Source organism: Ovis aries, chromosome 6 (genome assembly GCF_016772045.2).
Source record: "Ovis aries strain OAR_USU_Benz2616 breed Rambouillet chromosome 6, ARS-UI_Ramb_v3.0, whole genome shotgun sequence".
Taxonomy (NCBI): Eukaryota; Metazoa; Chordata; class Mammalia; order Artiodactyla; family Bovidae; genus Ovis; species Ovis aries.
Window position 1 is genome coordinate 70,322,512 of NC_056059.1, and position 25,959 is coordinate 70,348,470.

Consider the following 25,959-nt stretch of genomic DNA (forward strand, 5'->3'; position numbering starts at 1 on the left):
AAAAGACCAGAAGATGAAGAAGTGAGCTTCTGGGGAAGAATTCTCAGTAGAGGAGAAGGCCAGTGCAACAGAGGGCCAGCCAAGCAAGGAAGGCAGAGCAGGCAGGTAGGCCAATAGAAGAAGAGGCGGTCAGAGAGAGACACACAGCCAGATCATGGAGGGCCTTTTTGACCACTGTAATATCTTCAGTATATCTTTTGCTCTGACCTGATTTGACTCCTATTTTTAGAGGCTCCTCTGGGTGCTGGGTTGAGAACAGACTGTAGAGACAAGCATAGGAGGAAAAAGCCTAGTCAGGAGATTAGAATGTAAGGTAGACCAGTGTGGCAGTGGTGGGAATGTTGAGAGGGGTCAGGTTCTGGATATTTTTAAACATAGAGCCATCAGGACTTCCCAGTGGATTAAGTGTACAAAAAGAGAGAAGTCAGGAAGACTACAAAATTTGGGTCTGACTGACCAGAAGGCAGAGCTGCCAGCAATAGAGATGTGTCCATATGGAAGGGAGCTGAAACTCCTCCCTGTCTTTTTCCTCCTAGTTGCAGGAATTCTTCCTGCTAATGTAAAATTCTGCCTAGAGGAACAAGATTGAAATGATCTATTTGGTGATTGATGGAAGGACTGACAATTCACACTAGTTCATTTCCCTGGACCTCAGTTTCTCTAGTTGTAATATGAAATGAGCCAGCAGGATAATGGCAAAATTCCATTTCAGCTGCTAAATTCAAGAACGTAGATGGTGCCACCAATTCTCACACTTTTCAAGATTTATTTTTGATATATTTTTTTTCTCAAAAAAAAAAAAAGTCTCAGTAAGGAAATTCGATCTTTGAACATGCCCTTTATGGTTTAAAAGAAAATTATTTGGGGATCCTAGTTAGAACGTCAAGAAATGAATGTTAATAAGACAGATTTCTTAAAAAAAAAAAAAAAAGTATGTCCTGCATTTGTTTATACAGTATCTTGTTCCAGGGAGTTACCTAGCTAATCAGGAAACATTTCCTATGTCATATTTCATCAGAAATCTTGTTCACAAGTTAAATTTTGTGTCACTGTTAAAATACTCCCTTTCACTTTAATGGTACATGAGCGAACTTGAAAAGCTTCTAAGGTTGCCTGAAAGAACATTTGGCTCCTGTAGATTCTTGCTTTCTTCCCCCATTGCTTTATCATTTCTTCTCGACAAGAGCACTATTGGTGTCATTAGTTCTGGAGCATAAGAAGTCACTAGAGAGACTTCCATGGTGGTTCAGTGGCTAAGACTCTACACTCCCTATGCAGGGGGCCTGGGTTTGATCCCTGGTCAAGGAACTGGATTCCACATGCCATAACTAAGAGTTTCCATGCTGCAACTATTGATAAGATCCCACATGCTGCAATGAAGACCCAGTGCAGCCAAATAAATAAATAAAGAAGTCACTAGAGAAGACGGAAGACCAGGTATCTGATACAGCCTGATTCTGGAGAGGAATCCAGGATAATCATACATAGATTAATTTAAATCCTTGGATAATCTCTTAAACTTGTAGCCCACAAACATAGCATCTCCCCTTCTCCCACACTGCATGTGACCTGGGAAACATCATCATCACCATCATTACAGCTGGTATATTGAGCGCTTACCGTGTGCCAGGCATTTTCCCACAGTTATCATGACTTAACTCATTTAACACCCACAGCCACCCTATGAGAAGAGTCATGATTATTTTCGTTGTCAAAGGAGGGGAACTTCACACCCAGGGCCTCCTAACCCTAAGCCCAAGCTCAGTAGAGCAGTGAAAGGGTTGAGGCTGGAATGGAGCCGGGATGCACAGGCACTTAGTTCAGTGAATTGTCTTATTGATATCATTGTCTGTCTTAAAAGCCTTCCATGCCCTTCTGCTTGAGGGCAGAGGCCAAAATTTTAGTTAGTATCGAATCATCAGTGTTTGGCAAATGAACAGAAAGCCCTGTGAAAACTCTATAGTGAGTGAGATCTAAGCTATCTAGTTCTCCTGGCTTCCCCAGCACCTAAAGCAGAGCCTGGCTTTGGCTAAATGTCCTAAGGCAGAGGACATATAAATGTTCCCTGAGTGAGAAAATGGGTGGAAAGATGATCCAGACAGGAGTGAGGGAAACTGGAGGCAGGCTCTGAAGAAAAGAAGGGGCTCCCGGAGGCACTGCTCCAAAGCCCCTCCCACTTAGCGGGTCCTGGCTTCACCGTGAGGTTCTCTCCAGGCTCTGCTTACCCCCGCCCCGACTCTGACCCGGCAGGTTCCAAGGCCCCTGGCAGGAGGAGGAGCTTGCGCTAAGGCGGATGCCCACTGGGTGGGCTGGAGGGAGCAGCTATGAGGCCCGCGGAAGCACCCGAACCCCATGCACGCGCCCCACGAAGGCAGGTGGTCTCATACGCCAACTTCACACACACGCACATACACACACAAACACACACTCTCTCTTCCACATTCACACTCATGCTCAAACGCTCATACTCTCCATACTCTTCAGTGCACACTTGCGGGCCGCACACACGTGCTTCCACAAACGCACCTACTCTCGCACATACGCATGGGACCCCATACTTCTCAAACTCACAGTCACACTTCCATTCATACCCCCTCAACACATACATCCTCACACAGTCTCTTTAATTCTCACATTCATACATCCACACACCCCAATATTCACAGGCACCCTTATGCTTACAACCCCCATTCAAGCTCCTGTATACCTACACTCTTCACTTTTACACTTAACACGCTACTCATATTCACACTCCTCACCTCTTCATACACTTGCTGCTACACACAGGCACATCACACATACCCTCCAGCATGCACTCATTCGCATACTCACTCACCCTCACCTCCACACTCTCTCACACACGCTTCCCCCCCCCCCCCTTGCGCACGCACAGAGTCACACGGTTCTGCAGCCCAGCACTCAGGCTTGGGCATGCGCACCTGCTGCGGTGAGGACGCTGTGCCCAGCGTGGATGCCCATGTGCTTGGAGTCTGGGGACTGTTGCTGATGGAAGCGTTTGCAGGTTGTGCGTTCAAGGCGATCTCTTAGAGTCGCTTCGTTTTCCAGTGAGAAATTAGCCAGGGAAAGGAGCAGATCAAGACCCAGAGAGGGAGACGGACCCGGGAAGGAGTGGGTTGCAGGTTTCCCGCGGTGGCAGCTGGAGCGCTGGGTAGGGGCCGACCCGCGGGGAGTGCCTATTCACCGCGTCTAGGGAGCAGCCTCGCCAGCCTCCGACAGCTTCTGTATCTCTCAGCCTGGGGTGGGGAGTGACTGGGAGCGGACTTGGGACAGCCCCTGGCCGTGCAGCGCCAGTCCCGGTGACCCAGAGGACACAGCACAGAAAGCTGTGAGCCAGAGTGAAAAGCGGAACGGGGTCAGCGTCAGAAAATCCTCAGTTTGAATCTTCCCTCTCCCAGTTCTAAGCTGCGTGGCTTTGGCAAATTGCATAGCCTCTCTGAGCCTCATTTATCCAATCTGCAAAACGAGGGATTAGTCATTCAACAAGTATTTATTCCACTCCTAATATATGCCACCTCTGGGCTAGACGTTCTATAGACACCTGCGAATAAACAAAACAGATGCAGTTTCTGCCCAGTGCAGCTTGCAGTCAACTGGGGGAGGTACTCAACCAGCACTGAAATAAACCTGAAGACATACGTACGGATTATGATGACAGCTTTTGAAATAAGAGTAACATGTTGCTTTCACCTGGCCGACTCTCTTCAGCACTTACTATGTTCTGGGAGCAAGCGAATAAAAACAGTCATATTCCCTATCTCATCCCACTCCAGTCTATGCTTTTTCTGTAATATGGGCTACATTAGACTGGCCTTTGTAATCTTTAATTCGCAGGAAAGCCACGTTAATCAGGGAGTGGACAATAAACAAATTCAAAATCATAAAAGTATCTTCCTCACAGGGTCACTATGAGAAATAAATGATACATTAAAGGCTTAACTTATAGCTGAGGACATAGTAGGTGCTCCACTACTATACATAACATACATAACTAATGAGGATCTGCTGTATAGCACAGGGAACTCAATGCTCTGTAATGACCTATATGGGAAAAGAATTTTAAAAAGAGTGGATACATGTTTAACTGATTCCGTTTGCTGTATACCTGAAACCAGCACACAACATTGTAAGTCAACTATCCTCCAATAATACTTCCCAGATGGCTCAGTGGTAACGAATCTGCCTGCCAATACAGCAGATGCAGGTTCAATCCCTGGGTCAGGAAGATCCCCTAGAGAAGGGAATGGCAACCTGCTCCAGTAGTCTTGCCTGGGAAATCCCATGGACAGAGCAGCCCGGCTGGCTACAGTCCATAAGGTCTCAGAGAGTTGGACACGACTGAGCACACATGCATACTCCAATAAAAATCATTTAAAAAAAATATAGTAGGTGCACAATACATATTGGATATATTATTAGGAGATAGTATTACCTAGTGCTTAAAACTTCCGACTTTTACATTCTACAGACAGGATCTGAATCCTGGCTGCCTCATCTCTAGCTCTGTGACCTTGGATAAGCCTTTGAACTTTAATAAGATTCAGGATTCTCACTGGAGAAATAACAGAAAAATAGCGCTTTATCTGGTAGGGCAGCTAGGCAAATTAAATGAGGTTTTGTGGGCAAGGCTCCTGATTAAGGGCAAGGCACACAGTGAGAGCTCAGGAAAAAGAAATGCTCATACCCTCCTGTGTCCTCCTCTATAAAACCGTCCTCAAAGCTGTAAGGTTTCTCCAGGCCAAAAGAGCCTTGAAATTTAGAGCGCAGTCCTAAATAGGGACTGCCAAGATAGAGCTCCAGGCCTTTGATGAGCGTGGGGAATAGGAGGTGGCGAGGTTTTCCCGGCGGGCCCAGGTTGAGGAGGCTACAGAACTATTCGCCCAGAAACAGAGGGCTGGAGAAACCAACGGACTGGGCGCCTTTAGGGAGAAGACGCCAGCCTGCGGAGGAGCCTTAGCTGGCAAATCCCTCCGGGAAAAGGAGTGTGGGGGCGGAGTGGTGATTGGGCAGAGGCCCCGGCTTCCTGGTTACTCACTACGAACCCCTGGGCTCTGGTACCTGCTTCCCAAACCTCAGGATCCCTGGAGCTGCAGATCGCAGATAATTACAGAAAACAAGAGACGCCACGAACTCTCACTAAGCACCAGGCGGGGTGCTAGGCATCCCCTAATTCCTCAAGAAGACTCGAAAGCGGCGGGCAGTCTTTTCCCTGGTTCACAGAGGCAGACCCTACCAGTCTAAGGGAGACCTCCTTTCAATTTTTTCAGTTAGCCAAAAGAGACTCCTCTCAGCATTTGGGCGCGCCCTTGGGTGGCCTGACACATTCCCTCCAATCCCGTCCCAGGCCGAAGATAGCCGGTGGTCCCGCAGGTCACTTCACACTTGAGCTTTCTCCGCTCCCAGAGCCGCTAGGGCTTTGCTTTCATATTCATGCAACCTTTTGTAATTCACCAGCTCTGAGTTGGTTTACCGCTTCCTTCGACAACGTGGATATTTCCAGGGGACGGGCCTTGTGCAGCGGATCCCCCAGTCCCGAACCTGTTATATAGTAAGCTCTCGGTACACACTTTCAACCACTATCAGTTGTTCAATGGGCCTCAAAGCGGTTATTATTTTGGATAAGTGAAAGTAGGATTTATCCATTATTTTTCAGCCCTCACCAGCATCAGGACCACGTAGAAAGTGCGCCGTGGTTTTGTTTGTTGTTTTAAATTTCAGTGTTCTGGCCACACACCATTAAATCGAAATCTCTAGGGCATCCATACTCCCCAGATGATTTTTGTAGATGGCCAAGGTTGAACACCAGAAATGCCAGCTTGCTATAAATTATAATGATTCATTCTCTTTTTGGAAACCTTTTTTAAAAATAAAAAACCGTCCTGAATCGCATTACTAAGGAGCCATTTGGGCCCAGTGCTTTCAGGAAACTTAGGCAAAGGAAAGTAGAGAATTGGTGTTAATTCAGCCCTCCCCTTATATTCCCAGCTCCCCCCTTCCAACCAAAACCACTAACTTTGAAAAACCCAGTTAAAAAAAAAAAAAAAAAAGGGCAAGCGCCAAGAGAACTGGAGAGGGAGGGAGATGCAGCATTTGCTTCAATTATCTGGATAATTGTTCCCCACCTCAGACCATTGTTACTAAAATGAAACAATATTCTATAGGATACTGTCTGGGCCTTTTCAGGCTTGCTCCCTGCGGAGCCCAGCACACGCTGGGCACTGAGAAGGCGCTCAATAAATTTTATTCTGGTGACAGAGGAGAGCTTTAAATGGGGGAGGGATGCCTTGTTAGGCTTAAGGATTTGGGACAGGGTGAATATTAATTAAGGTGAAGTGGGGAGCAGAAGGGCTGTGTGGTGGAGACTGGGTGCCATCAAAACTCTGTTCTGAAGGCAGTTCCTGAAATTCTCGGCCAAACTCCTCACTTCTTTCCCAGAACCTCCCCCTTTCTCCTTGTCTTCCTCTCTGAGGGCCGAACTGAACTCTTGCGCCTGTGGTGAGCACAAAGGCGAATTCAGGTTTCTCAAAGGCCCATCGGTTCTGAATAAACAGTGGGGATAGGCAAGATCATTTTTGGTGGTGGGTGAGCACAAGGTCTGCAGCCTGTGCTCTCCATGGACTGGCCTCTCCCGGCCATGCATTAAAGGTACCAGTATTGGGGCAGCTGAAGGGGCAGCCAGGGCCTGAGTCCTCACCACTCAGCCAGCGCTGGAATGTGGGGACTGACTCCCAACTGCCCGTCTTTCTCCCCACTAGGGGCTTTTCAAGAGGGGCTTGGGTTCTCTAAGAGTGTGTATTTGCTAATTGCAGCCTCGGCCTTAATGAGATTCTTTCAACTCCCCCAAGCCCGTTTGCAGGTTACAGCCTCATCTGGGGACCCACATTTTCCACCCTGGCTACACATCCCGTGAACAATTTCCTCTCTGGCTCCTGAAAAGCAAGTGAGCTCCCCAATTCTGCTGAATGCACGTCTCGGTTCATCCAAAGCCGGCGGGCTTTTGATGGCCACAATACAAGTTACGCCCAAAGAGTGTCCCTTTGGTCATATCGACAACGCTTGGCTTCACGTTTGCAAGTTAAACGGGCAGAAACCCTGCCGAAACTCCCACGCCAGACGCCAGGGCATTTCCCTCCACCCTGCTCACAACACAACTGGGGAGTGGGTCCAAGGGAGGAGGGGGAGGAGGGGGAGATTTTAGAAGGGGGAGAGGGAAAAGTCCTGATTCTCAGTCACCATCTACAAGAAGTGGTGGGGGAGGACCATTTTCTCCCGTATTTCTCTCTTATTTATACATATGTTTCCATTTTGCTTTGTTGGCAGCTTTACCCAAACAACAACAACAAAAATCAAATGAGAGCGTTTTTTCCTTGTCTTCACCTAGGTAGCTGCTTTCCTGCGGCCCCTGAAATGTGACTCCTTCATAAAATCAAAATTTATGATTATTCAAATGTTGGGGACTGTGAAAAGAGAGGAAGAAAGAGAGAAAATTAATATTGCAGCTGTTCTTCTGATTAATGAGAGATAATTGCTCATGAAAAGTCACCCCTGTGGCATTTTGTTGTCTCCTGGATCTTTGTTCTTTTCCACTATTATTGAGGACTTTCTTGAAGACTAAGCGGTTCTTTTCAATTTTGGGGTATTCAGAAAGGGTTGCCTGGTTACAGAGAATGGGGAAATCTCGGGCTATATCGGGTAAGATGTGCCACAGACAGCAATATCACAATGCCACTCGGAGAAAAGGATGGATACAAGTTAACGATGCGCTTTCAATAAAACATTCATAGACTTGTTCACGCTTTGATAATGACCTCATTAAAGGGAGCTGGGGGCAAGTAAGTCCTGTCTCCTGTTTGTGTTCGTCTAACAAAACCCAGCTTTGAGATCATTCATCGCTTTGGAAACTAATATGAAATCAATGTAAGAGGAGCAAATAAATCCGAGGCGGCCCGGCCAACTCCCGGCTGTCGGGCCCTGCTCGCGGCCTCCTCCGTATCGGGCAGAAGATCCGGCAGGAGAACTGTGTGGGCAAACGCTGAAACTGAGAGGAAAAAAAGGACTTGGAGTTGGGGGAGGCCGGGAGCAGAGGGAGGGGCAAAGTAGGAGTTACAGCCGCCGGGGGCGGGGGGTGGGGGGAAACAGTAAACACGTCAGTGGGTCAGAACTCTACGTTTGTTGAATAAGTAATGCTAAGTCCACGCCATGCCTTATTTCCCTGTTTTTGCCGGTGACAGGAAACAGGAACAGGAAAACGTGGGGTTCAGGTCTGGTGTGATCCCAGATGGGGGAAAGTACTGGAAGACTTTCTGAAAGCTATATCCAAGAATTCACATCTCAAGGTTGAGCTGCGAGGAAACCACTCAGCCAGACTCGAGTTGGACAGTTTAGAGGCAAGAAGGTGGCTCTAATGAACTGCTTTGAATTTTTTCCCCTCAGTTGAGGGTGAGGATGGGGTATCCCGACTGCGCAGGGGTGGGGGATGGTGGGGGACAATTTTTGTTACCTTTGCATTTGTGACATCATCAAAGACAAAGCAAAGCCATCCTCTATCATCCCTAGCAAGAGGGAGGAAAAAAAAAATCAAAAGATTCACCACCACCGCGCCCCTCCCCCCCCCCCGACAAAGAACTAATTTTCTCCTTGAATTATGAAAGCAATGGCTTAGGTAACAGCCTGTACTCTGTACCCGACTGCTTAATGCCGAATAAATCCTTCCACGTGGCTCCCCGAGTCGTGGCAATTAGAGCTCATTATAGGCTCATAAGAGCTCTCACTTCGGGGATTACTTAATGGACGATGAAATTTTATCGGACAGGATCACTGAGAAATAAAATTGGGTGGCAGCGGGGGCCCCATAGGGGCACACCAATGGCCTGCCCAGGGTCCCTTTCTGCTTCAGATGGGTTGGAGAAGCTGCTATTCTGAGGAAGGGCAGGGCTAGCAGGGTCAGTCACAGAGATGTCCAGGGCCGTGGGGGGAAAAGGAGGCAACGCCCATGGAAGGGGAGCTTCTGAAGATGCGGCTGGAGTGGGGGAAAGAGGAGAAACAGAGAGAGATTCAAAGAGAACTAAAGAGAGACTCCAGTGTGGAACATGACCCCAGAATACTTGCTTGCAGTGGGCTCTAGCCATTAACCCAGTACCCTAATAGACACATTTCTCAGTTGCATCTGCTTTCAGCCTCAGTCCGGCCCCAAGCTGCTGCTCCCCTTGCAGTCCTTAGCAACCTCAGGGGCCTGTCACTTTTTTCAAAATTCCCCAGCACACCAACCGGATGTTTCTGTAGTCAGACATTAATTGAGTTAGATGCTCAAGCATCATAATTATAATTCTCTAAAATAAAATGGTCCTCACATAGGCACAACTCCCAGCATATTAACATAGAAGTTTTCCCCATGCACAGAACTAGAACCACTGCAGATCACAGTGAATAAATAAACGCATATATTATATACAATTTAAGTGAAAAAATATGTATATACTTAAAAGTGAACAGGGAAATCATGTCACCTATTTGGACAATTTAGGCCCCTAAAAGCATCCTGGCACTAGGCACCTCCCAGTGGTAGAGCTCCCAGTCTTCTTTCTGAGGCTGTAATGACTTGGGGACTGCCTGGATTCTCCCGTTTGAAGATGGGCTGAGCCAAGCAGGCTGGGTTGAAGCTGAGAGCTTGCGATGGCTGCAGCGGCAAACCTTGTGGTACAAAAGTAGTTACAGCTGAGCTGCCCCGAGTTAAGCCCTGAGACTCCTTAATTGTTGTCACAAGATGTTGGATTAGCACATTTCTGGAATAGCTGTCTGTTTACACTCTGGAGACCCACTGTCCACTAACCGCTTTCTAATTGAATTCTAATCACATTCAAATAGCTCAATAACCAGCCTCAGCTGCAATTCATAAAACTTTAATTGCCATCCATAAATCCTGGGCTCCCCAGAGCGGGGCGTCCCTACAACCCAATTATACTTCTCTAGCAGGCAAGAGAGATGGTCACAGAGATGGAAAGGGAAAAGGAGAGACAGAAAAATACAGAGAGACAGCCATGTCACCAGCTGAGAAGCTGGCCTCCCCTAGGATTTTGACCCCTGCCTCTCACTGGTGGAGGGGTATGGTCCCCAAGTTTCTTCGCATCATTGTGATCTCAGGCCTGAAGTTTGCAGTCTGAGGAAAAGGATTGGACTTGGAGCTGTTGCTCACCCTCCGTGCTCCAGCCAGATTTTCTACAGGGTCAAAGAAGAGAAAGCTGTCATTTCTGTAGCCTTGCCTTCCCCAAAGATCAATAGCCCCTAGGTGGGCAGCTAGTCTCTCACACAGTCATTGGTGCAGCAGTCTTCCACTGCCATTCAGGGAGGTTTCCTTTGCCAAACCACTTCTCCTTACTGAGGCATCAAGTGGCTCAATTCCTTTTAATTTTTATGGGCTTTAAAGGGGGAGCATAGAAGAGAGTGCTTCCTAGTTAGTCTTCTAGCTGCCTAAGATCTGTAAAATGCCAAGGGCAGGACCCAGAGCAAAGGCTTCCCTCAGCCCCTGCCCAGTTTCCAGAAGGGCCAGGGTTTGGGCCTCTCCCCAAAGTCCTTAGGATGGAGTTTGTAGGGTTGGCCTGGAAATGTAGCAATGGAACCCCGTGGAGAAAGAAAAGAGTGACCCTTTCAGTGTCTCTCTCTGCCAAAGGGGAAGTTTCGGGCTAGAAAAAGGCACAAGGAAAGGTGATTGATCTGAGTGGTCCCAGGAAGGCCCCAAGTGCAAAGGAACTTTAGAACTTCTCAAGCATCAAAATGAAAAGTTCCTCTTCTTAGCTGAGAAGCCTCTCTGTTATGCCTCCCAGATCCCTCACAACTAACCACCTGAATGACATTGGCCAAGTCCAGAAGCTGGGGGACTCTGTGTGCCTGTGTGTGCCTGTCCCACGTTTCGCTCCAGGACTGGGCCGCTGCCAGTCCACAGCGGCACAATCCTGTTCTAAACCTCAGGCTTCACACTATTCCGTGCCGTATTCACGTATTCACGGCTGGCACAGAGGAGCAGGGAGCACGGGGCATTCCGATTAGAAAGGCCTCCAAGTCCCCACCTGGTGCGCTGTGCGGCCGGAAGCTTGGAGGAGTTGGTCTGGGGCCCAGGCTAGGGAGAGAGGTGGGATGGAGGATGCAGCTCTGTGATTTCTCGGGAAAGCGTGGAGAAAGAGGGGGAGGAGGCCGGCCTCCCCGGAAAATTAACAAAACCTACACTTTGCAAAGTCTCCCCCATCCCCCTCCTCCGAATTCTTCCCTGCAGCGCGCCCGCCCCTCCTCGCCGCTTCTGTTGTGACTCGGGCAGCCTATCCCGAGGGTGGGGAGCTACGGAGGAGCAAGAGCCGAGCGGTACTCCGCAGCATCACGTGTCGGGGTGGGGGCTATAAAATCCCGGAGCCGGGGCGTCGGGCGGGGGACGTGAGGACCAGCCCTCTCCAGGGACCCCTTTGTTCGCAGTCCAGGCGCCGACACCTCGGAGTCCCCAAGGACTTGACCGCCTGCATCCGCGCCGCGCCCGGGGCCAGAGCTCTGGACAGGAGAGGGGAGGGGGCCCCCACGACCGGCCGAGCCCTCCAGCCACCCACCCCTCCCGACATGTCGCGCTCCTTCTATGTCGACTCGCTCATCATCAAGGACTCCTCACGGCCCGCGCCCTCGCTTCCCGAGCCGCACCCCGGGCCAGATTTTTTCATCCCGCTGGGCATGCCGTCCCCGTTGGTGATGTCCATGTCTGGGCCGGGCTGCGCGTCCCGCAAGAGCGGAGCGTTCTGCGTTTGCCCGCTCTGCGTCACTTCGCACCTGCACTCCTCTCGTGGGCCCGCGAGCTCCGGCGGCGGGAACGCAGGGGCTGGGAGTGCAGGGGCCGCGGGTGGCGGAGCGGCAGGAGCCGCCGGGGCCCTGCCCCTGCTCAAGAGTCAGTTTTCTTCGGGTCCTGGGGACGCACAGTTTTGCCCGCGCGTGAGCCACGCGCACCATCACCACCACCCGCCGCAGCACCACCATCACCACCACCAGCCCCAGCAGCCCGGCTCGGCTGCAGCAGCAGCAGCGGCCGCAGCGGCAGCGGCGGCGGCCGCGGCGGCCTTGGGGCACCCACAGCACCACGCACCTGTCTGCACCGCCACCACCTACAACGTGGCGGACCCGCGGAGATTTCACTGCCTCACCATGGGTAGGGCAGGTCCTGGGCACCTGCGCGCTACGCCTTGCCTGCTCCCGGGAGTAAAACGTCTCGCCTTCAGTGGAGGAAGTGGGAGCCTGTGGGGTGGGCAGAGGGGGCGAAGGAGGGGCTTTTAGAATAACTGCGGAGTCGTCCCCGTAAGCTCCGAGGTGAAAGTTAGCCTTGCCAGCCTCTCCAAGCAGCTTGGTGCGCTCGACTCGAGTACCTGGTGCTCGAGTCTGGGATAATAGCGGGTCCTTTGAGACTTTGAACTTGAGGGCTGAGAAATCAGAGGTTAACTGAGGTCCGGGGTTGATGTGTTTGAACTGAAGTGTGGCAATCGGGCGTCGAGGCTGGCTAAAAGCGTTTCGATGCTTTTGGTTAAGCCTGCCTGCCTTTCCGCTAGGCTGGACAGGAGACCACAGGACTCTGCCAACCCCTCACCCGCCCCCACTTTAATCCTCTGACTTTACATCCCCGAGATCAAAGGCCTTCGCTTGCTTTGGGCGTCTCTGTCCTTCCCGGCTAAGTAAAGATTTGTCTCCAAATGAGTGAGGGATGGATACAGGTGTTTGGTTGAGCTTCGCGGGTGGGTCTTTGAGAGGCAGCGTTTCCAAGGGAGGGCCCTGAGGTGGGAGCGCCTCGCCGGAGAATTACCTTTCTGCCCTCTCTTGGCCCATATGCAGGGGGCTCGGACGCCAGCCAGGTACCCAATGGCAAGAGGATGAGGACGGCGTTCACCAGCACGCAGCTCCTAGAGCTGGAGCGGGAATTCTCTTCCAATATGTACCTGTCTCGACTCCGGAGGATCGAAATCGCCACGTACCTGAATCTGTCAGAGAAGCAGGTGAAAATCTGGTTTCAGAACCGCAGGGTGAAGCATAAGAAGGAAGGGAAGGGCACGCAAAGGAACAGTCACGCGGGCTGCAAGTGCGTCGGCAGCCAGGCGCACTTCGCGCGCTCCGAGGATGAGGACTCCTTGTCGCCGGCCTCTGCCAACGATGACAAGGAGATTTCCCCCTTATGAGGGAGGGCCGCCCCCCACACACACCACGCGCTCCCGGCATCTCCCCTAACTCCCGATGTGGCTGGCACCCAGGGGCCAAAATCCTCACCCTTTCGGTGGTCCCACCTGGAGAAGCTGGAGAGGAGCATTCCCCGGGGGCGTACATACCGGGCCTGACCCTTCTCCTGTCTCCTTGATCTGTCTGTTTGGGGCTCCTCTCGCAGTTATAGGTCGTCGTTGTTTTTTACGTAAATAATCTAGATTCAACTCAGTTTTGTCATATAACAAAGGAAAAACAGGATTGGTTTAAGTTTAAAACTGTATGTGGGTTTTTTTTTTAAGTGCATGTCATTTCCCTTTCTCTGTCTTTCAGAACCAGATAAGAACATGGGGTTTCTTGATAATTTTTTAAATGAAGGTATTAAGTTGCAAATAACTTAGAAAAGTAAACCCTGTAGGTCTTGCTTTCTGAAAATTTGCCTGAGGAGAGTCTCAAATCCAAGTCATTGGAAGTCTCTTTGTGGATAGTTTTATATAAAATTTATATTTATATTTATTTAAATAAATGAGACAAACATCAAAGTTTTAAATTCGTCGTGTTGGCTCTCACCAACTTCCCCTGTCTCTCTCTTCCCCATATGGATAGAGAATAAAAGTGTCTGAAAATCTACAGCAAAGTAATGACTGTAACTTGATAACGCAAGTCTCTTGGTTGAGGGAGTTTGTGACTGTAGGATTTGTGTCACCAAAACTTCTGCCAGGACACTTTCAGTCATGATGCTGCCTACCAGGTGGTACTCCCCGTTCTTAAAATAGCTCTCTTCCTCACAATTGATAGGATAAATCCATTTAGAGTGACACTGACAAGTGACCACAGGCAAACCTTTCAATTTATTTAGCAGGGGAAGTTGAAAATCCCCTACTCCTATTTATTTTCTGTAGCAGTCCCTCCTCCCTTTTTTTCCTTCTTCATTTCTCTCAAATACTAAAACCCAAATTATGTGAAGGAATCTGAATAGTAGGAATTGTTTTAGAAAGGGCAACAAACAGGTTGGAAGCAAACGCATGGAAGCTTACGAATGATGCTACAAGTGACTAGAAACACCATTTTTGAGTGTTTGTCTAGCTAAGAAATTAGCTGGTTTCTACCACTGCTGCGGAAAAAATTTTTTTCAGGAATAGGGAGTTAGTCTGTCCAAAGATATACATTCTCAATTTTCCAAAATAGCTCAGAGGTGCCCTTGGACTTTGGGGTTTTTTTCCCTTGTCTCCTTTTCACCTAAATTAGTTCCCTTCTAGTCCTACTGTTCCCATCACCTTGCAGAGTTCACTCCTGCAAGCCTGGCCCTGGAGAAGACTTTGGCTCTGCCCTGGCTCTGCCAAGCAAGACAACCTGACTCTTCAGCACAGCTAGGTTATGTCCTTTAATGGAGAGAGTGAAGCTGAAACGTGGAAGCTAGAAGATCTCATTCCCTGAAGGCTGAGTCCCACTAATAACCACTGGTGTTATTTCTGATTATTTTCTGTAAAGATGCCACCCCAAAGGGCCAAGCCATAGGAACTGTTAACAACACATACTCACACTTAAGGTCTGATTTACTTTAGGTCTATAGGGACTGAAATCTCAACAGGTGAGGCTGCAGATTTAGTATGGGAAGGAGGAAAAAGGGGGGAAGATGTGACCATGGTTTCCCTGGCCAGAGATTCTCTCTCTCTCTCACATACACACACACACACACACACACACACACACACACACACACACACACACACACACTTCAAAGAACTCAGGGAGAAGGAAAGTCTTCTTTCAGACTCCCGAGGCCTGCTGTCAACTCTTATTCTGGTGCTAGTCAGGGCAGGCGAGGTGCGGGGGTGGGGGTGGAGGGGGTGAAGCTGGACGGCTCGCCCTGAATAGGGAGCTGCTGGTGCTTTGTGCAGGGACATGGGACTGGGCCTGCGCAGTGGTCACAGGCAACCGGCTAGCTCCTGCCCCGGGCAGAGGCTCAGGCTCTGGATCGCTCTCTTGCTCACTCTCTAGCTCGCACACAAGCAGAACTTCGGGCCCCTCTCCTTGCCGCCACTAAGGGGAAGGGGCGCTGGCCCGCTGCCTTTTCCGAAGATCCCTTACTCCTCCTTCCTAATAAACAGGCATCTCTGGGCACCAGTACAGGGGTGGAAAGGAGGGAGTTTCGTAGCGCAAAGAACCGGCATCTAAGGAAGAAGCCCTTCGCAGGAAGTAACCGAAGGCCAAAGAGCCCCGGCTGCACCTCTGAGCGCTCCTGCCCAAAAGGAAGCCTCAGCTGGTTCCTGGACCGACGACTCCGTCCCCCTCCCATCCGCACCCGCCCCGGTTCCTCTGTTGTCCCAGGCTTGTTCCTCCCCAAGTCCCCGGGCTTGTTCCTCCCCAAGTCTCTGCCATCGCAGATCTGAGCATCTGCACCTCGCCTGATTACCCCCATCCCCGCCCAGATCCAGCGCCCAGAGCCACCCATTTGCCACACCGGATGCCGCTCCTTGGCCAACTCCACCTCCCTGAGAAGGAGACGCAGTACCACTCCTCCTCGGATGGTCTCCGTACCTCTCCCTCCCCTCTTGGGGAAATTCCTCAGGGAAGAGAGAATAAACAGGGGATCCTGCACCAGAGGCATAAAGGTTCAGGCAAAGACGTTGGACATTCTCCAAAGAAAGTTTCTCCGGGGTTCTTGGGGGCCGGGCGGGGGGCGGGGGGGGGGGGGCGGCCCTCCTTGTCCTAGAACATTTGGAGCAGAGTGAATATTCTTGTCACTGTCAGAATGGACCGTGAGGTTTCCTTGTCTACTGTTTTACACTTCCCCAACCCCTTTCCTCCTAGAAAAATTTCAGCTGAGCTTTTAGGAAGTTTGGGAATAAGGCTGTGGGGATCTGTCTGATTTTAAAGGCCTATAGTTTTTTCTTAGGTTAAGAACACCTAAGCCAACACTTAGGTGTACAAGTACTCTGCTCAACAATCTTGACATCAGCCACTCTAAGAGAATTGTCCCCAGACTTGTTAAAAGAAGAATGTTTAAAATGTATGGAGTCACCCTTACTTTTCTACCTGGGAAGCACTAGATGCTAGTTTTTCAGTATATTCCCTTTGAGACACAGAACTCTGTTCCCACAAAGTTTGGCCTCTTGGGGGCCTATAACCACATCATGGAAAGAGAAATAGAATAAAAATGATAATTGGAAATCAGGACCTTGCTCCACTAACAGAAAAGAAGTGAGCAGCAGGAGCCATTAGAGGGGATAAATCCACCTCTTCAAACAGGAAAAGAGCTGGGGATTGGGGAGGAGGGACAGCAGGAAGAATGACCTCCTGCCTTTGTGTCCTGACCCAGTCCAGACATTCCCAGCAAAGAGGAAGAGAAGAGACCTTTCGCCTTCACCCTCCCACTCAGTGACCAACACAAGCCCAAGGCCAAGGGCCTAACAATAATAGTGGCACTCAGCAAGGCTTCTAGATTAGAAACCACGACAAGGGCAGAAGGGACTCGGCAGCCATCCTTGGTGATAGAGGCACTATCACCATGGATCCATGGACCCAGGTGATGGAGACGCTGTGATTGTAGATCCTACTCCTCTCCTTATTCTGAAGTGGCAGTCATAGTTTACTCCCTACTGCCAACCCTGCACATATCCCCCCAAGGATCTCCAAAGACAGTTTAGGAGAAACAAAAATTCTGAAGTGACATCTTTGATCTTCTGACTTCCTCCTTCCTCCCCTTGCCCCCACTCCTCAGCAGTGCTGCCCACTTCTATCTAATCAGGATTAGGAGTGCAGTTTGCTAGGTCCATCCTGACTGTGGTCAAAATACTACCAGAAAGGTGGTTGTTCTAAATGGAAGGTGGTCACAGAGGGGAACTGGGTCTGTGTGTGTCTGTGTATGTTCCCATACATGTGTGTGTGTGTGTGGGGGGGGGGGGGAACTCCTGATGGTGGTTGTGTAAGTGGAAAGGAAAGGGTTGTTTCTACTAGATTTTTTTCTTTTCTTCCCACCTCTTTTCTTCAGTTTCCACTCATTTTTCATGGCACTGCTTGGGAGATTTCTTTGAGGGAGGCAGGAAGACACTGAGAGTTGGGCTAGAAGGAGGAGAAAAGATTCCCTTGTACTTCAGTCAGTAAAGAATCTGCCTGCAATGCAGGAGACCAGGGTTCAATTCCTGGGTCAGGAAGATCCCCTGGAGAAGGAAATGGCAACCCACTCCAGTATTCTTGCCTGGGAAGTCCTTTGGACAGAGGAGCCTGGCAGGCTACAGTCCATGGGGAAGCAAAGAGTCAGACGTGACTTAGCGCAGCTAAACCACCATGACAGCTCAGGGTAAGATCTCAGGTCCAGCCTTAAGGGTGTAAGAGAGAGGGGGAAAGTGACACTTCCAATAGAATCCATTTGCTGGAGGAAATTGAGTTTAAAGGAGCAATCACTGCTTTAAAAAGAACTCCTCCCATCCTCTCCAAATACAGCCTAAAGCTGTCCTAGACGTGAATGCAGCTCAGTGCATCAAAGCAATTGTTCCTATTTTCATTATTCACAGGGAATCTTTGAATGTACCTGTTAAGGTGACAGACCTCTTAAAAGGGAACATTTTTCTCCATGCAATTAAATGGTGCATTTACTAGACTTCTATTAACATAATTTAATATAAATCTATTTTATAAATCTTTAGGCTCACATTACTGAAGATCGAGCTTCTCTGGGGAAAAAAAAAAAAACAAAACAAAACCATGTCTCTCCCCTAAATTAGATGGAATAGAATCCAAAAACTTGCTATTCTAAGCCAGCTGGAAATATTAAAAGTAGAGGAATTTGTATTGCCTTTTGTTAATGGTGGAGGTATAGAGAAAAGAGTCAGCTTGTCTCCCAGAAGATGAGAAATTCCACAGGAATGAAGGGCTCTTCACCCAAGGCTCTGGCACTTGGAATGGGTAACCCAGGCTACAATTGCAACTGGAACTTAAAGAGATCTCTTAGGAACAGAATTGAACCAGAGCTCAGATGAAGAAATAACAGCCAGCCCTGGCTCCCATTTGGAAGCAAGTTTATTCTGTTTGGGGACAGAAAATCTAAAGCTTGTGAGCCTCTCACATCCCTTCTATAAACTACTCTATATGGAGATAGATATCCTTATCAGTTCACATAGCTGGACTTCTTGTTCTCAAGTGCACCTTCCAAAAGCATGGCTATCCCACTGTCTCTGAAAACGGTGTTTTGTGTGCCCTTATATTGGGGTCAGTGCCTGCCCTTCTGCACCAGGCATTGCACTTGTGCAAGCAGAGCCCTATGTGTTTCTGAATTCTGTCCTACCTTTGTTGAATCTTCCAAATCCCAAACCCAGGAAAGCCCCAGGGGCCCCTCTGAGTGAATCTGGACAGATCGGAAGTGTGTGCTGTGTGCTTAGGAAAGTAACTAGTTTCAGATTAATGAAGCAGTGACAATTTCAATCTGCTTAAAGGCGGAGGTTGGCACTGCCCAGGCCTGAGCGTGGGGAGCTCGCCAGGCTGGGCTTTATATTGTCCGCTTTTCTGAAGAGCAGACAAAGATGGATAGAGAGACATTGAAAAGCAGGGGGCGTATTTCAAACAGCCTCATAAAGAGGGCTGTCACTTTAAGACAAGAACCATAGTGCTTTGATGACTTTGTATTAGCGGCCCCATTTCAAATAAGGAACTCAAGTCTCTAGTGAGAGGGAGGAAAAAGGAGACTGAGAGAGAGGGAGAGAGGGAGACTGTAGTGATATTTAGCCTGTGTGAGCACTGCAGCGGACTAATTCAACTTTAAGCAACTGTATGGTTTCTGAAGTTCAAGGAGAAACAACCCGCAGCAGGTGCAGAGAAAAAAGGCAGGTGGGAGCTAGCCCTCATGGGAAAGAGCTCCCTGTCCACGGGCGGCAGCCGGCTCCGAGGAGGAGTAGAGGCCAGTTTGGCCTCAGTTTGCTAGGAAGGGCTCGAGAGAGGGAGGCTCAGCTCTGCTGGCCCCAGACCGCTGAGGATTATAATGGAAATTTTTGAGAGCGTGAAAGAGAAATAATAGGAAGGAGGGGGAGGGCAGGCTTTTGGAGTCTACCTTCACAAAGCCCAATTTAAATTGTTTGGGGTCAAGCAGCAGCAAGCCACCTCCTCCCTTTCCTCCGTAATTAATTAATGACCACGATTAATTATTAGGGCCTTGCATCTCAAGACTTCAAAACACCTTCCCCCAGGGGCTGATGAGTTACTTGAGCCAGGCACGTGGTTCTAAGTTGGGAGAAGAAAGTTGAAAGTTGGCAGTGTTGTCTGTATGTCTCTATCTGCTTCCCTCCCGGTGTCTGCCTCAGCTTTTTTCCCTCTCTCATACTCCTTCTGCCTTGGTATGTCTCTGTTTCTCCGAATCCTTATCCTCTTTGTTCTCCGGGCCGATCTCCCCATCCTCCTCCAATCTCACTTGGCCCTGGCTCAACCCTCCCAACGGCAGGACCCCAGCTGTCCCCGGAGACGAGAGGATGCCGGAGCAGCCCCTGTCAGGACACCACAGCTCTGAATCTTACCTCGTCCCCAGTGACAGGAAGTGAGTGGGCAGCAGTGTTCACCCGCTGGATCACCAGTTACTGACAGCTTAAAAATATATATTTTTTTTTCTGACAAAGAAAAAAGATCATTTTTAAGAGACCTGAGAACCAGAATCACTCAGGCTTTGAAGGCCAGCGAAAAGGCTCCCCCGGCGGTGGCACTGGAGAGAGAAGCGTTTAGTCACTGTTTCATTAGGCACTATTTGAACCTTGCAACATGTGGTAATTTCTGGGGCAAGCTGAAAAGGGGGGATTATGTAGGAGGGACACAAGGAAATTAGCCAACGGTTAATTTAACTCGTTTTCTGCTAGACTTTTCGATACATTCCTAATTGACTGAGGGGCAGGTGAAGCTCCCGCCCCATGCAGGCTCATTCACGGTGGGAATAAATGGTTCTTTTTCAACTCACACTGCTTACAATATATCATCAGGGAAAAGACATGCAATGAATATGTTGATTTTTTTTTTATTAATGGAATTACACCCTGCCACGCAGGTGTGAGGGTAAAAACTTTCTATACGGCAATGAAATAAGATTAACAATGAAATTAGAATTTTATTAGCTTTATATGTCACATAGACCTGGATTTGAACTGTCAAAACAAGCAACAAGAAAAGATATTGGGAAGGCAGTCCTGCCAATCACCCAGGAGAAATGGAACAGCGTCTATCCAAATCAAACTCAGCTGTGCCTTCTGTAACTCCTTTGGGCCTTATGCCAGAGGCCAGAGGACACAGGGCCTCCCTTAGGTAACAGCCTGGGTTTTGGACACACAGGTAGGGGCTGAAAACACCGCTTGAGCTCAGAGGCCAGGCCTAGAGCAGGCCCCAGTCCAGGGAAGAGGGCTTGGATAGCCCGAGGCCCCAAGAGGTCAGCTGGAAGCGCAGGCCGCGGATCGGCGGCCCGAGCTGGCCGCGGTCCGAGAAAGTGGAAAGAAGAGTGGGAACTCGGGATTGGAGGCGGGGTGGGGCGCCCCTTGGACACCGCCCTGAGTTTTGTTACCCGGGGGCCCCTGGGAGCTTGGGCAGAACTACCTGGGTCTGGCAGGCGCAGAGGTGCCCTATGCAAATGGTTCACTATTAGGCGAGAAAGAAATACTTCAAATGGCCCTTTGTAACCTTCTATAGAAAATCGAGGTACTCTGCATGACAAAGCACAATTAAGCTTTCTATTCAGGAGTTCTGCAGCTGGTAGCCCATTGGGAAAGTGGGAGGAAACGCGAATATATTAATAGTGTGGCAAAAGTTTTTTGTGTGCGTGTCTTTTTCTGGGTCGGGGATGGGGAGGGGCGGTGGGTGGACCCGGAGGGGAAGAAGGCTCCGCCTTGGATCCTTGCCACCTGACAGCCTTGCCTCTGCCCACGTGGAGAGCCCTGCTTCTCTGGCAGCGGGCATTCTGAATGGTCTCAGCGAACCCAGCGTGCAGAACAGGGCTGGGCGGACCCTGCGGGCACCAGCGCCTGGGCGGGGCGGAACGCCTGCCCCAGCCTCGCTTCCTCGTCTCGGGAAAGCTGGGCTAACCCGCGCCGGGATGGTCTTGGTACCCGGCGCCGGAAGGAGGCTGCGCTTGACCGATGCTTCACCCAGACGCCCTGGCAGGTGGTGCACCCTGGAGCGCAGCAGGGGGATGCTGCGCTGGGAAAGAGGCTTGGGAAGAGCAGAGTCGGATTTTCTGTTGAGCTCTAATTTTCTCCCATTCTTCAGGTTTTCTTTTTAATTAACTTATTTTTAATTGGAGGATAATTGCTTTACAATATTGTGTTGGTTTCTGCCATATAGGTATATGTATGTCCTCTCCCTTTTGAACCTCCCTCCCACCTCCCACCTCCCACCTCCCACCCCATTCACCCCTCTAGATTATCACAGAGCACTGGATTTGACCTCCCTGCCTCATACAGTAAATTTCCACCGGCTGTCTAACATCGTTGATATTCACTTTCCTAATTGTTCACTTTTGCAAATCTCAGGGAGAACTTTTTGCTTCTTAGTAAAGAAGGGCTCTTAGCCAACTGTGCTGTTTGGTCTCCTTTTGCTGGTCTAGATCCATCTCCATTCTCCTCTGCCCTGTGGGGGACGCAGACACTGGCCCCTATGGATTGTATTACATGGTCTATTGACTATTTCACCTGTAGCCTCTGGGCTTCCCTTGTGGCTCAGTTGGTAAAGAATCCACCTGCAATGTGGGAGACCTGAGTTCGATCCCTGGATTGGAAAGGTCCCCTGGAGAAGGGAAGGGCTGTCCAATCCAGTATTCTGGCCTGGAGAATTCCATGGACTCTGTAGTCCTTGGGGTTGCAAAGAGTCAGACACAACTGAGCAACTTTCACTTTCCTGTAGCCTCTTGACTCTGGCTTTCATTTGGGTTTGCTGAATGAGTGGTACAGCAAATAACAGAATAAGCTGATGAGAGAGAAGCGGAAGTATATTGATTGTTTCTGGGGGTACTACATTGTCCCAGTTCTGGCAAATTCTGCTATATCCCAGAAATTCCCTTTCTCTCTGAGAATTTCTTTTCCAAGGCCCCAACTTTAAATCAGGTTCTTCCTGCACCTTCATGGAAAAGGGTGGAAATATCTTCTGGCTTCTGCTAGTACCTAAGAACAATACTTTGACCACCTGATTTGAAGAGCCGACTCATTGGAAAAGACCCTGATGCTGGGAGAGATTGAGGGCAGGAGGAAAAGGGGATGACAGAGGATGAGATGGCTGGGTGGCATCAGTGATTCAACGGACATGAGTTTGAGCAAACTCTGGGAGATGGTGAAGGACAGGGAAGCCTGGCATGCTGCAGTCTGTGGGGTTGCAAAGAGTCAGACAACACTGAGCGACTGAACAACAACAGGAACTTCAAAATTCTTGTTAGTTTCCCTCAGTCCTGCACACATCTCTGCAAGTAGTCATTTTGTTGAAATTGTTCTTTGAAAATCCCAGCTCAAAGTGACTGCCTAGTGGCTGATCAGCCATGTTATTCCTGAGTCAGTCTCTTCTATAATAGATCACCTAATTTCATTTTCAGACAGCTTTGACCATTAGGAAAACTTACTTGTTGTATCAGAATCTTCCTGTATAATTTCTATCCATGGGTCCTTATCTAGTTCTTTCCTCTGGTGCCTGCCTTCTTCCCTTTTCCCAACTGTTAATGACAGCAACTGCATTTTTCATCTCTACATCCTTAGCATTCATCACAATGCCTAGCGGTTAGTAATACCCAGTAAATAGCAGCTGAGTCAATGCATCATTCAACTTCTAAGTCTCTACCAGTTGCCTCAGACATGGAGGTTAAAACAGATGTATTTAATTGTAGCTATATAAACATATATGATATATATATATATAAACAGACTAACTATCCTATAGATAGAATAAATATAGGTAGGATTTAGAGAAGCTTCTGGAATCTGTCTGCAAGCTCAACCATTTACTAAGAGTGTGATTTTGAGCAGTTCACTTAACCTCTCTAACTTCTATTATCCTTGTTTGTAAAATGGGGATAATTAATAGTACCTTGCTCATAGGGTGATGAGGATTAAATAAGGAAAAACACAGGAAAATATATAGATGTTTAGTAAAATTAGATAACATCTAACTGAAAAAGTTATTTAACTTATATGCAGAGTACATCACGAGAAATGCTGGGCTGGATGAAGCACAAGCTGGAATTAAGACTGCCAGGAGAAATACCAATAACCTCAGATAGGCTAAAGACACCACCTTTATGGCAGACAGCAAAAAAGAACTAAACAGCCTCTTGATGAAAGTGAAAGAGGAGAGTGACACAGTTGCCTTAAAACTCAACATTCAGAAAACTAAGTTCATGGCATCTGGTCTCATCACTTCATGGCAAATAGATGGGGAACAATGGAAAGAGTGGCAGGCTTTATTTTGGGGGACTCCAAAATCACTGCAGATGGTGACTACAGCCATGAAATTAAAAGATGCTTGCTCTTTGAAAGAAAAGCTATGACCAACCTAGACAGCATATTAAAAAGCAGACATTACTTTGCCAGAAAAGGTCCGTCTAGTCAAAGCTATGGTTTTTCCAGTAGTCATGTATGGATGTGAGAGTTGGACTATAAAGAAAGCTGAGCGCTAAGAAATTGATGCTTTTGAACTGTGGTGTTGGAGAAGACTCTTGAGGGTCCCTAGGATAGCAAGGAGATCAAACCAGTCCATCCTAAAGGAAATCAGTCCTGAATAGTCACTGGAAGAACTGATTCTGAGGCTGAAACTCCAATACTTTGGCCACCTGATTCGAAGAACTGAGTTGTTGGGAAAGACCCTGATGCTGGGAAAGATTGAAGGCAGGAGGAGAAGGGGACAACAGAGGATGAGATGGCTGGATGGCGTCACTGACTCAATGGACATGAGTTTGAGCAAGCTCCGGGAAGTGGTGATGGACAGGGAAGCCCGGCGTGCTGCAGTCCATGGGGCTGCAGAGTCAGACACGACTGAGCGACTGAACTGAACTGAGACACCTTGACAATACAAAGTCTTCCAATTCAGGAACATGGGATGTTGCTCCATTTATCTGTATTGCTTATTGCTTTCAGCAGCATTTTGTAGTTTTCAGTATACAGGCTTTTGGCCATGTTAAACCGCTAAATAGCCAGCAAGTACAAAATTTGAATGGTGGCACTAATAGACCACAAATAGGACTATTTGAGAGGTCCTATTTGTAAGAGGTGAAGCAAACAAGGCAGAGCATTGCCTTGTTTCGCCTCAGATGGGACCCTGTGCCTCAGGTGACTCAAGATTTTCCTCCCTTGCATATGTCCACAAATGACTGAGAAAGTGTGATGAATGTGCGATGAATATTGATTTGGGTTACAAATAAATTTTACTAAGTGGATGAATTCACAAATACGGAATCTGCAAATAATGAGGATCAACTATATTTAGAAAGAAAGTGTATGCAGCAATAGCATAGAAGCTGAGAGGGGAAAATGGAAGAATGCTGTCGTATGGATCTCATGCAATAAGCAAAGTTCTTATACCGTGTGTAGTATAATATTACTTGGAAACTATGATATTAAGGCTGCATACTGTACATATCAAAACAACAATAAAACCAAAACAAACCAAAAAGATATAATTAATAAGCTATTAAAGACTATAAAATGAAATAATAAAAAGTAATGTTAGTGTGACATCAAGAAATAAAGATAAGAAAGCTCATTAGTGAAAGCATAATGATTGAGGAAAGAAATAGAGCAAATTTGAAGTGCTGGTTTATATTCTGAGCATAATATGAGAAGGGCAAACTGGAATTTCATCTGAGAAGGACAGCCAGGACTTGCAGTCTTCCTGCTTGATTTCCTCCTCCCGAGGATGGCAGTGAGTCTGTCCTCTCCTTCTGTAATCTTAATGACCAAGAGCTTATATTGTTGAGGAATGTTGCCCTGGGATACGTTAGTTTCTAGTCTAGGAATTTTATATTTTTAGATCTTACATTTTGGTCTTTAATCCATTTAGAGTTAATCTTTAACACATGATTAGTTGGTAATAATTAGCTGGTGTTGAGAATTCCCTGGGAGTTCAGTGGTTAGGACTGCACTTTCACTGCCGAGGGCTCCAGGTTCAATCCCTGGTCAGGGAGATAAGACCCCAAAAGTCACACATGCCCCCTGCCCACCCCCCAAAAGCTGGTGTTATCATGCTAGAATGACTTTCGCTATTTTAAATAAACTATGCAGGGCTACTTAGTAATACCAACATATTTCTACAGAGTAAACAGAAAGCAAACTTCAAAAAACTGCTCCTGGATTTATGCCCAGAGCCAATGTGTACAATTTTTCTAAATAGATGAGGATTATATTAGTAAATGTGAAATGCAGATAGAAGAGTTCAAAAACATATCTTTAAATAAATCATATTTTTTAAATGCCTGGAAATACTGAGATAATGTTTACTGAGATGGAGTTTCAGAAATGTGAACTATTATGTGTAAAATTGCTTTCTGTAACAGTGAAGAACTTTAAAAACAATCACAAAGAATAAGAATAATCACAAAATAATTTTGGCTCTTATGACCTGTTTGGATTAATTAGTCTGCTGCTGCTAAGTCACTTCAGTCGTGTCCAACTCTGTGCAACCCCATAGATGGCAGCCCACCAGGGTCCCCTGTCCCTGGGATTCTCCAGGCAAGAACACTGGAGTGGGTTGTCATTTCCTTCTCCAATGCATGAAAGGGAAAAGTGAAAGTGA

At 48.2% G+C, this 25,959-nt stretch overlaps 1 protein-coding gene across 1 annotated transcript; it reads left to right on the forward strand.

Annotated features, from left to right (window-relative positions):
• Positions 1-11,499: 11,499 nt before the first annotated feature.
• Positions 11,500-13,757, forward strand: GSX2 (GS homeobox 2). The gene is made up of 2 exons (XM_015096335.4): positions 11,500-12,193; positions 12,868-13,757. The coding sequence occupies exons 1-2, from the start codon at positions 11,617-11,619 to the stop codon at positions 13,206-13,208; spliced, it is 918 nt and encodes a 305-aa protein (XP_014951821.2). The 5' UTR covers positions 11,500-11,616; the 3' UTR covers positions 13,209-13,757.
• The last annotated feature ends 12,202 nt before the right edge of the window (positions 13,758-25,959 follow it).

Coding starts and splice junctions, on each gene's coding strand:
- GSX2 (XM_015096335.4), top strand. CDS start 11,617: ATGTCGCGCTCCTTCTATGTCGACTCGCTCATCATCAAGGACTCCTCA. Junction 12,194..12,867: donor ATTTCACTGCCTCACCATGG/GTAGGGCAGGTC, acceptor GCCCATATGCAG/GGGGCTCGGACGCCAGCCAG.